We start from the raw sequence: 12,436 nt of genomic DNA on the forward strand, positions 1-12,436 counted from the left end.
TAGAAATGAAGATGTAGTGGTAATAAAATGTTTAAAAAACACTAAAAAAAGGATGTGCCCCAAGTCACTTTCAGAATAATGTGAAATTTCATTTTCTTTTTTTCTTTTTTCTCTTTCTTTTTTTTTTTTTTTTTTTTTTTGAGATGGAGCCTTACTCTGTCACCCAGACTGGAGTACAGTGGCACGATCTTGGCTCACTGAAACTTCTGCCTCCCGGGTTCAAGCGATTCTCCTGCCTCAGTCTCCTGAGTAGCTGGGATTATAGGCACCCACCACTATGCCTGGCTAATTTTTGTATTTTTAGTAGAGATGGGGTTTTACCATGTTGGCCAAGCTGGTCTCGAACTCGTGACCTCAGGTGATCTGCCTGCCTCGTTCTCCCAAAGTGCTGGGATTACAGGCATGAGCTACTGTATCTAGCCCCATTTTCTTTATCCAATTCTTAATCCCTATTCTTTATAACCAAACCTAGCTATCTGTCTGAGTTGTAGTTGTATATGCAAGATGGTTGAATACATTCTGCAAAACAAATTTCTACTTGAAGTTTGATGTCTGTAGATATTTGACAACAATGTGATTACAAGAGTAAATCTGGGAGATGTCCTCTGAGAATAAAACAACCTGTGTACAGCTTTCAGATGTGTTTCAGCTTGGGATAGATTCATTACTCATTTTTAGCTGTTAAATAATAAGTGTAAGACTAGTTTTCTGTTTACATGTGATGATACATGTAACATGTTTTCATTGATGCTTTCCAAGGTTGTTTTTCTAGTTCACAGAAATAAATATTAGTGTAGCATATATGTAATTTTTTAAAAACCCACCTGACTTTATCTTTTTCAGTGTGTCAAAAGCCTGGTGGTTCAACAGAATGAACATGAAGACCAGCACAGCCTAGATTTGGGTATGTTCTGAAATAACGCTTTTACCTATACTCATAGTGATATCCCAGATCCAGGTTTAGAGTGGACAAGAAGCAAGTACATTTTAACATAAAATATTCCTTCCTGGGAACCTTACCTATTTCCTGAAACCCATACAGATAAATTTTATTTGTAGGATCATTTGTAATACCATGACTCTAGAGGTTGAGACTCCGTTTACAATCTAAAAAACAAGGCAATCAAAGCTTTTCATGAACAGTTTTACTCTGAGCCAGAAGCTGGCTTTGGACTTGTCATATGTTCCCTTGTTATTCCTAGGAAGTAGGCACTACCAGCCTCAGGTTCAGGTGAAGCAGTTGAACCACTGGTGGAGAGTAGACAGTGGAACCGAGACTCATAACTTCATTCCACCTGGCCCTAGAATCTCCAAGTTTACCAATATCCCATTTTGATGCCCAGTGGGGTCCCCTTGGAGCTGAGCCTGTGTGATCTACCCTGCTGAGCTCAAGAAAAGACCAGATGCTTGTTCTGGGATTTGAGTCTGATGTGAGTGTCCTTTCAGAGGAACCAGGTGTTCCTCCACCCTTGGCAAGGTGGACGTATTTCCTCCCTTGGACCTGGGAATTCTCATCTGCTTACAATATTCTATTTCACAACTCCCTGAGGACTCCTTCCTAAATCTTCTACCAGGCAGTCTCTATTTCTTCAAGGCGAATTTGGGCCCCAGCCCTATCTCTTGAGTTACTTAGAGGTGAATAGAGCATAATGAAGCTGATGGGGTGTTTGAAGACATAGGCTGAGCAATCAGCAGTGGCTGAGTTTGGGCACCTGGATGGTCTGTGAAGACCTCTGGGGCTGACAAGTGAGAGGCAGATGAGCACAAACCATCCCAGTTTGTTTCCTCTGGTTCTGTAAAGCTGAGGCAGCTCACACACCAGGAAAGGCACATGCGGGCAGGACAGTCTTAGAAGCTGCAAGGGGTGAGGTGTTGCTGATAGTGGTGACTGAGGGCTCAAGCTGATGTGAAATCAGGAAAAACTAAATCAATGCTCAGAGTGAGATTAATGAAGAAGGTGGATGACCCACAGGGTCACCGTGAGCCTACACGTGCATGGGGCTGGCTCCCTGGAGGCCGGGGGAGTGTGGTTGGTATGCTGCGCTGACACACGGCAGAGCAGTTACAAGCATTCAGAAATCATGCTGTGTAGAGCAGAGCAAGGAGGAAGCACCCACGGTGTTGGTTGACGGTGTTGCTAGTAGCTTGGCCACATGCCAGAGGTGGTTTCCAGGATCTTGCTGCACACGGCTCTACTGAAATTGGAACAGAAATTTAGACCCACACTAAGCAATATACACGTCCTCAGTATTTTTGCTATTTAAGGTAAGAGTAATGATTTACTTACAGAAGAGGGGAAGAGGAAGGCAAAAAGAAAGCAAACATCTCTGTATAGGTGGCTGTCGTGGGTCACTGATGTCAGGGCCATAGCTGTTACTCACACACACAGGATGTCTCAGCTACAGATTGCATCATGCTCCTGGGAATGTTAGCTTTGAAGAATGTTTACTAAGACGAATTGCTGGGGGAGGGAGGTAGGCTACTAAAAGTATGAAACATTGAGATGATCTTAATTTCAGGTTTTAAAAACTCACTCTAGTTTCAAACTTGTATATTTGTGAGCAAGAAGACACGTGCTGTGGAAATTGTAGTAGTTTGGTCCCGTCTTAGTGTTTTGTCAGTAACATCATGAAGTCTGTGGAGGATTTGAGAAAGACAAATGAGCACAGCTTTAATCCAGTGATTTATGAAAAGGACCATGATGAGTGTTTGTTGTGCTAGCATTTTCTTTTGGTTCATTTAAACTTTTGAATTAATAAAGTCCCCTGAGTTTTTGCAAAGGAAATTATAACAGATTTTCAAAGAACCTGAGACAGAGAAGGGGACAGCAAGCTGTGAGCAATAGTCAGATGGTCAGACACGGTCTGGAATAGGAAACGGCTCTCCCTGGAGGCTACTTCAACACTCTTTTTTTGTTATTTCTTATGTGTTATTTTTTATTTTTTGAGGTGGAGTTTTGCTCTGTTAGCCAGGGTGCCATGCAGTGGCGCCATCTTGGCTCACTGCAACTTCTGCCTCCTGGGTTCAAGCAATTCCCCTGCCTCAGCCTTCCGAGTAGTTGGGATTACAGGTGCCCATCACCATGTACAGGTAATTTTTGTATTGTTAGTAAGTTGGGGTTTCACCTTCAAACTCCTCACCTCAAGTGATCTGCCTGCCTCGGCCTCCCAAAGTGCTGGGATTACAGTCATGAGCCACCCCGCTTGGCCTCTTTTGATATTTTATAAGTGCTTTATTCTGCCCAGTCTCAGGAAATGTTGATAAATGGCGTGGGATAAACACATGATAAATGCTGATAAATAGATGTGTAAGTGTTTGCTGACTTGTATTATTCAGAATTGTGTGGTGTGGGTGTGGCTTCATCAGTGACATAAGCGCTGCTCCAGTGACGCTGTCTGTGCTGATGGACGCATTCTCTCGTTGTTCTATCCAGTGTAGTAGCCTGTGGCCACCTATGTCTGTTGAGCATGTGACTTGTGACTGAGGAATCGGATTTTTAATTATCTAATTTTGTTGTATTGGACAGGGCAGAACAGAGTAAGTTCCCTTTGTGGTGGTGTTTTCTTTTTCCTCCTAGAAGTGTTTTATGCATTTATTGTTTTCTAATTTTTTAAGTTTTTGTGGTACATAGGAGGTGTATATATTTGTAGGGTACGTGAGATGTTTTGGTACAGGCGTGCAATATGAAATAAGCACATCATGGGGAATAGAGTATCCATCCCCTCAAGCATGTATCTTTTGAGTATACAAACAATCCAATTACACGCTTTAAAATGTGCAGATTAAGTTATTTTTGAGTATAGTTACCCTATTGTGCTATCAAATAGTAGGTCTTATTCATTCTTCCTATTTTTTTGGTACCCATCCTTTGTAATGTTTTATTGACTTTTCAGGGCATCAAGAATCACACTTACCATTAGTTTACACGCTGAAAATGATGGTTGGAGAAATGTCTTGGGTGTGTAACAACTGGCAAGCTCATCCAAGAACTCATCCCCAGAACTCATCCCCAGAACTCATCCCCAGAACTACCTCCGCAAGGAGCTGACATTTATGTCAAATGCGGGAATTACGGCCCCATTCTCTGCAGATACTGTAAGGGGTCGGCATTTTGTCGAAGGGGAGAAACATCAGTTGAAGGGCTAAGATCTGCTTCTGTTGCTGTCACAGTGTGGAGTGGGACTCCTTCATATTCTAGGCAGGTCGGATGGGGAAAGATGGCAAAGCATTTGAAGGAAACAGAAGAAAAGAAGGTGGATGAAATGAAATGGGTCAATACCAAAAATAAGAAAAAGAGGGTCCACTTGGCTCAAGTAAATGGCACTAAATGTGATTAAGAAATAGGATCTGGCTGGGCGTGGTGGCTCACGTCTGGAATTCCAGCAGTTTGGGAGGCCAAGGTGGGAGGATCACTTGAGGTCAGGAGTTCGAGACCAGGCTGGCCAACATGGTGAAACCCTGTTTCTACTAAAAATACGAAAATTAGCCAGGTGTGGTGGTGCATGCCTGCAGTCCAGCTACTTGGGAGGCTGAGGCAGGAGAATGGCTTGAACCTGGGAGGCAGAGGTTGCAGTGAGCCGAGATCATACCATTCACTGTACTCCAGCCTAGGCAGCAGAGCGAGATTCCATCTCAAAAAGAAATAAGAACTGCTTAAAGTTTTGATCCTATTTCTTAATCATATTTAATGCCATTTGCTTGAGCCAAATGGACCCTTTGGGCAGCAGCAAGTGTTGTGCCGAAAGGAGAAGGGGAGTGAACATCTTGCAGGAGCAAGCGGACAGCCTGTGGGAAATGGAGTAGATGGGGAGTCTCTGCTGTAAAACTGGAATCCCAATTGCAAACAAAGATGCATAAACCATCACTGAATCAGCAAAGCTGCGAATGGCTTGATTAGACACTGTCTTGCAAACTCCACTTTTAAGAGGTTGAATGTGAAAAAATAAAGCTGCATGGCTTTGGTTAGAAATGAAGATATTCAGTTAAAAGTTAAGTTCCTCCTTGAGGACTGTGAAACCATAGTGCCAGTGTCTCAGGGGAATTACAGAAGCTCCTGGAACATGATGCTCCTGTTCTTTCATCAAATAATATGTCAAAGTGTGAGTGAGGTTGTGGGTGACAAACCAGATGTGGTTTTCCTGAAGCTGATTTTCCTGCAATTATTTATCACTCCTGGTCTTCATTAGATTAAAGAGGACATGAAATCTATTTGGCCAAAGCTGAATATCTTATGACTATTTGGATGGAAAAAATGAAGGGTTGGTGAAACTGACATGTCAAAACAAGAACTATGTGAGCGTGTTTTGACTTTCCCTATGAGGGAAGGTGATAAGGAGATAGAGACACTCCCTATAGGTGATAGGAGACATGAGGATAGCCTTGGTTGGCATCCTCCTTTCTGCTTGGAGAGTCTCAGTACTTTGAAGCTCTAGGCATGAAGCACTGCCTCATCTACTGTTCCAGGTATGGCTGGTAGAGAGTGGGCTTGGTGCAAGTGCCAGAGAAGAGCATAATATCTTGAAAAGTAAGCCTCTTGGAAAAAATTATCTTAGTCTTCTACAATTATAGAAATAATAAATGCTCACAATAGAAAATTGGGAATTTTAGAAAGAGTAGAAAAGAAATCCCTATAATTTCCTCACCCAAAGGCAGTTACTATTAAATTTGGGTATATTTCCTACAAGCACTTTTCTTACGCATGCATTTCATTTTATGTAGCTGTGATCATGAAAACAAGATAATTTATGTCCTGTGTTACTCATTTGACATATTCCATAAGTAAGCTCCATTTTAGAAAGTAACAAAATGATGCCGTACATTTGTTTTGTTTGTTTATGTTTTATAAAGCATGTGGATTACGTTAATAAGAAGAAAGGAAAAATGTTGTAGATCCTCTGCACAAGTACTTATTTCCCTGCAAACCCCCTTTTTATAATACATATTGTTGATAATATAGAGTGACCTGATCAATGTACATGCACAGGCTCAAATCACAGATATTCTTTAATACTTTGGGCTACTTCATTGCTATTATTGCTTGTTACTAATATGTAAGATGAGGAAAAGAAAACCTTTTGGTGGGTATTGGAACTGGGAGGGCGGGCATTGGAGAGAGATGAACCAAAGCTGGATATGGAAGGAAACCTGACTTCATACCAAAAAAACAAAACAAAAAAGAAAGAAAAAACCATCTAGAGGCTGGTTGGGAAGAGAAGGAAGCAGAAACAGACAGAAACAAACAATAGGATATGAGGTTCAGGTTTCTTTACCAAAAAACACAGACCTTTCATGACTGTAGACAAGACTGAGAGAGAAACAAAGCCTCCCCATCCTGAAAGTCCCCCGAAAGGAAAAACATCAGGAAAAGGAAACTGGTAGGAAATGATTGGAAGAACCAAAGAAGCAGTCCTTCTAAACAGAATGTTAGGTGGTGTATAATACAGGTTTTCAGGTTCTCCATTTGTGGGCATATCTGGGAGAGTCCAGTCGTATATGTGCTAGTGGTGAGCTGGTGGGAGATGGTGTAGTCACTAGTGCTAGTTTGGCAAACAACCAGATAATAGAACTAATTAGGTTAGTTTCTCTTCTTATATTAACCAAAAGTTCTTATATTAACTAAAAGTGCTATTATAAAATAGCACTTGAAGTTGCCTGTGGAAAATAACGTTTTGAGATGTTTTTAAAGAGGATCTTAAGCATGGCATCTTAGGATCTGTGACCCCTGTGAGTGGAAGCTGACCTTCTTGGCTGTTATTTAATAACACACGTGTATCTAGACTGAAACCTTAAGAATGTTTCATGAAACATGCGAGCAGGAGGACCTTAGCAGAACTCTTCTGAAAAATATATTTTCAATCCTAATTTTTGGCAGATCTCTCTCTGTGTACCAGGCTACAGAATTTCTGTGGAGTCTTTTCTTTTTTTCTTTTCTCTTTTTTTGGGGAATTGGGGAGTTATCTCTTTACCACAAACTAAAGCTTCCCAGTGAATCATTTTGAAGTAAAGGGGCTGGAGACAGTGAAATATCCCAAGAAGACCACTGGGAAGGCATAGTTATTTGTGTAAATTCCAACTCAAATTTTATTCTTTTTGTTCACTTCAAGGAAATTTTCTTATTATGGTTGTTGAGGTTTCAAAACCAAGGTTGAGAATCACGGTCAGAGATCCCTGAGGGAGCTCAGCAGTGCTGAAATCACCCCTAACATAGTGGGTTTTCAGTATTTTTGGGAATTAGAGAAATGGAGTTCTACTTTTATCTCAACTGATTACAGAAGGTATTAATGAAAGTCCATGTGTATTAGTTCACAGATTTTCAATGATTATCACCAGTGAGATCACAGATGTGTGGGAAATGGGAAAACTTTGGGGGAAAAAAGTGGTGAAAAAATTTCCTAATCACTTCAACTTATGAGATGATTAAACCCTTAAAAGTTAATTATTTTTGAACATTAAGAAAAATCATGTGACTGTAATTTGCTGTCACAGGGTCATTTGTTGGACTTTGAAGTGTACAGAATGGGATGAAGGGAGTGGGTTGATGTTTACACTAATGTCTTAAGGGCATTATGAGGATACCTGATGCTTGGCATTAGTACTAACCTACCTTTAGTACATTGTAAATTACCTTTTTCTTTAATTTTACAAGCCAACTTTTTGAAGTGTAATAAGGGAGGGAAAATGGCAGTACTTTCTCTGAACTCTAAATTTTCCTTCTCGAAAATAAGATCCTTGACCCCAAATAAACCAGCTTAGTGACTAAGCAAATTTCATGTATTCTATTCCTAAAGACTCCTTTAGTTTGATATTTCAATCAAATGATTAGATTATAAACTTCAAACAAGTAGAAACTCTTAAGAAAACAACAACAAATTTACAAAACATGAAACAAATGAAAAATATGAAATATATTCTGGAAATGGTATCTATAAAGTTTGTTTTATAAAAGTTAAAATAATACCACTAAGGGATTTCTTCCCCTTTTCTTGTGTTGAAACACTTCAGAATACCCATGTATACAGGCATTTACAAAAAAAAAAAAAAAATTATATTTACAAAGGGATCATTGGCCAGTAAGCTTGATTGCAGCGTAAGAGTGTGTGTATGTGTGTGTGTCTGTGTGTGTGTGTAGGCTTGTTTTATACTGAGTATCCAGTGGCTAATTCCCTGGAAGGGACTTTAGGGCATTTAAGATTCTGGTTAGCTTTCATGCCAGGCAGCATAAGTTCTAATAATTTATTGGTACAATTTGCTTTACCTTTTAGAGTGGCTAATTTAAATGACATTTTTATGAAACATGGCCCCTTACTTGAAGCATGGGCAAGAAAGCCAACAGAATTTATTCCTTTTCCCCTGCAACATCACCAAATAATTGATTTGGAATCAGAATTAAAAGAACATTTGACAGTTATGAAATGAGTACTTACTCTGATACTTCTGGTTAGTTGTGCAACAAATTGACGACAAATTACCAGATTAATTTTTACTTTCTTTCTTCAGGCCTGGGGTTTTTCAATGGTTTCAAATTTAGGATCTTCAAATTCGAAACTAGATAACATATTCCTGTCTACTTTAAGCGTTAGAAGCTCACTCTCCAGCTCTTGCTGGTGCTCTGGGCCAGTAGTAGCAGGTCCTCCAGATGCCTGTTGCTTAGCATTGTATTCCCTAATCTTGTCTATGAAGAGTTTCTGGATGGGATCAAGTTCCTTGTTAAATGCCACTGTGTAACACCAACGTGTCTCTGCAAATGGAGTGAGACTACTGACCGAATGACAGAGGAGAACCTGAAAATCCTCTGAAGAATCATAGTGACTCTATGTGCCTGAGCCACCACCTCTGCCACTGCTGTCAGAATCTATTCTTTACATTATGAGGCTTCACTGAAGATGTGCTGCTCAAGTATAGGGAGAAGTGGTACAATCAGAGGTCAAATAGGAGACCCACTAGGAAGCGGTCTGTTGATTCTTCATAATATTTGAAATAACAGAAAATCAGAATAAAGAGTTAAGTTGGGCTGGGTGCAGTGTCTCATGCCTGTAATCCCAGCACTTTGGGAGGCCAAGGTGGGAGGATCACCTGAGCTCACAAGTTCAAGACCAACCTGGGCAACATAGCGAGACCCTGTCTCTACAAAAATTTTAAAAAATTAGCCAGGCATGGTACATGCCTGTGGTCCTAATTATTCAGGAAGCTGAGGTGGGAGGATGGCTTGAGCCCAGGAGTTCAAGGCTGCAGTGAGCAGTGATTGCACCTCTGCATTCCAGCCTGGATGACAGAGTGAGACCCTGTTAAAAAAAAAAAAAAAAATCAAGTTGATGGTGTCCAGAGCTTGAGGAAACTTGAATTGAGCTAGGTAGGTTCACACAGGTTATTGAGATTTGTCTGCCAATGAAATTTCAGCCCATCTAGCTGAGATAGATTCATCTGCCACACAGGTGCCAAATGGAAACCTCTCAGGGAGTTCACTCTTGAGATCTCATTAACCCCATGGAGACACTGTTTTTTTTTCCTGTGAATCAGAATTACTTTCAGCATACTTTAATTAGTTTCCTCAGAGTTACATGGCAACTTCACATAGTAAGAACTTAAGCAAAATCAATGGAGCGTAATGCAGGACTTGAGTTCTACATATCTGAATATGGATGCAAACATTCTTTTAGCATCAGTTCCACAAACATTTAGTGAATATAGATTCTATACTTGTTGCTCCCATTCTTTAAAATTTTTTAAATAAAGTTTATTTTTTAAGAAGAGTTATAGGCTTACATACTTTATTTCGATTCCTTACTTTTTATCTGATTTCCATTTTCTGTTCCAGGATCCCATTACAATCAAGCTGCCGTTAATAAATTCTAGTCAGGAATTTTGTAGGATGTCCCTTAATTGGGGTTTTTCTGATTTTTTTCATCATTACACTGAGAATTACGGGTTTTGGGAAGAAGACCCAAAGGTAAAGCGCTGTTTTCCTCACACCATATAAAAGGTACATACTATCAATGTTCATTGTCACTGTTGATGTTGACCTTGATCACCTGGCTGAGGTAGTGTTGGTCTGGTTTCTCCACTGTAAAGTTACTCTTCCTCACCTCCCTTTCCATACTATGTGTACTCCACACATAAGGAAAAAGTGGGGAGTTAATCTGTATACTTGTGGGTGTGGTATCTACATAAATTATCTAGAATTCTTCTACATGGGAATTTTGTCTGTTCTCCCCATTACTTATTCTATCATTTATTTATGTCTGTATAGAGTGACGGATATTTATTTTGCACTTTGGGTATTAATCAAATACTACTTTATTTGTTGTCAAAGTGTTCCATTTTTGGTAGCTGGGAACTCTTTTAGTTGGCTCTTGTATCCTTTTCACATATCATCAGCATTGTATGTATCTTTTTTATAGGGTGGTGAAAGTGTACTTTGATTCTTGAATTGTAGATACATGACACTATGTATTTATCAAAACCCACAGAACATTAGAGTGCACCAAGTAAACCTTAATGTATGCAAATTTAAGAAGACCTTTGAGGTTGGGGTATTCTAGGATGGAATGCAGAATGTGACAAAACAATCTAGCTGTATTAAAAATGTAAGAAATAACCTTACCAAAGGGAATTTTGGGTGTGGTGGAGGCAGGTGCAGAGCTATTAACTTTGCAAATGAGTGGGGTCTATAAAAATAAAGGCAACATAAACTGTACAATAAGCACTGTCCTCTAGTTGACACAGTTTTTCTCATAGGTAAAAAGATTAAGAATTTTGATACCACTTTACATGTATTGCACAAATAAGTAAATGGATTGTGGCTAGCAGCTGCCACGTTTCTCCCTGTTGGAGTGGGTGCTTACAGATAAGCAGGGGGAAGAGGCTAGAGTAATCCATGTGGTAACAGACTAGAGTTGTAGATATCAGCAGGCACTCATGTTCAGTTAATACAGATACACATGGTTGCATACAGAAATATTTGTAGATATGTGTGTATACACAGGTTAGGATACACTTATATATTTTCTTGATCTGTCAGTTAAGAGTGCCTAGAAGGAACCACACCCCAGAAGCACATATAAGACAAGCCTGCCCACGTTTTTCTTTTTAAGTGAGTTTTATTTATCATATTTTATGTGAATTTTAGCTTCAGATCTATGGAATTTATAGCTTATTAATTATTAAACTCTTTGCTCATTTGATACCTCATAGTTAACTTATTTACACATGAATAACAATATAAAATCTATAGTCAGTTAAACTTTGCATTTTAAAATTGATAAAATAAGTCTGTGAACAAGTCTATGGCATGTAACAGGTTTTTTTGGGGGTTTGGTAAAATTGGGCAGGAACATTATCAGATGCTGCTCTCCTGAAGTCCGTGGGTTCTTCCTAATAGGAGGAGGGATTTCTTTCTCCTTAGGCTACACCAGGCACTTCCCTACCCCCGCACCCCTCCTCTGTCCAGACTTGGGGCTCTTGTTTCTCCCACCTCCAGAACCCCTCACTCACATCCACTATCTGTGCTGCCTGAGCAAGATAAATTCAAAATTCCATATGATTTATTATTCAGAACAACTGAGCAAATTCGTCCTTATTCTTTCCTTTCATGTTATGCTCAGAAACTTCAGCATTTAAAACAAAAAGAGCTTCACCAAAGTTTCCTGTTGTCTGTTATTTTTTCTTATGATAATCATCTAGGTAGAACTTTCTATCTGTAGCAATATTAACCAAGTGGTGGAAGCGTTGACAATGTAATTCTTTTTCTTTTGAGACAGAGTTTCGCTCTTGTTGCCTAGGCTGGAATGCAATAGTGTGATCTCAGATCACTGCAACCTCCACCTCGTGGGTTCAAAAGATTTTCCTGCTTCAGCCTTCCTAGTAGCTGGGATTACAGGCACCTGCCACCATGCCCAGCTAATTTTTTGTGTTTTTAGTAGAGATGGGGTTTCACTATGTTGGGCAGGCTGGTCTCGAACTCCTGACCTCAGGCAATCCACCCACCTGACCCTTCCAAAGTTCTGGGATTACAGGCATGAGCCACCATGCCTGCCTTGACAATATAATTCTTTAACATGTTGCTTCAATCAGGAAATCTATCATTAATATTTTATTAATATTTATCCTTATTAATAATAATTATTACTATTTTCCTACCCTGAGGTGTTTTGAGTATTTTCTTATTTTCTTATTATGTGTATTATATGTAGACACATATCATCATATCAGTAACTTCTTCTAGCTGGGCTTCTAGGTGGTATTCATGTTTTTCCTCTTAGAGAATAGGGGATGTAAAGACCATATCAGAACCTCTGCAGTTGCACATAAATTTTTTTGTTCAAATAAATAAAGGTAATAATGGTAGATAAGAAATTAAAACATTTCGTTTTAAGCAAGATGGTATTACGGACAGTGGCATCATGTGATTCCAATTTCTGACAACAGTGGTTGTACCATG

At 39.6% G+C, this 12,436-nt stretch overlaps 1 protein-coding gene and 1 pseudogene across 1 annotated transcript in view; one reads left to right on the forward strand and one right to left on the reverse strand.

Annotated features, from left to right (window-relative positions):
- The window catches only part of ARHGEF28 (Rho guanine nucleotide exchange factor 28), a 320,618-nt gene that overhangs the window by 177,887 nt on the left and 130,295 nt on the right, over positions 1 to 12,436 (forward strand). The window contains exon 9 of the mRNA XM_017890633.1: positions 844 to 904. Within this exon, the coding sequence (XP_017746122.1) occupies positions 844 to 904 (61 nt within the window). The remainder of the gene's footprint in view (positions 1 to 843; positions 905 to 12,436) is intronic.
- LOC108541188 (ATP synthase-coupling factor 6, mitochondrial-like) lies at positions 8,493 to 8,803 on the reverse strand (annotated as a pseudogene).

Source organism: Rhinopithecus bieti, unplaced genomic scaffold (genome assembly GCF_001698545.2).
Source record: "Rhinopithecus bieti isolate Rb0 unplaced genomic scaffold, ASM169854v2 scaffold_18354, whole genome shotgun sequence".
Classification (NCBI taxonomy): domain Eukaryota; kingdom Metazoa; phylum Chordata; class Mammalia; order Primates; family Cercopithecidae; genus Rhinopithecus; species Rhinopithecus bieti.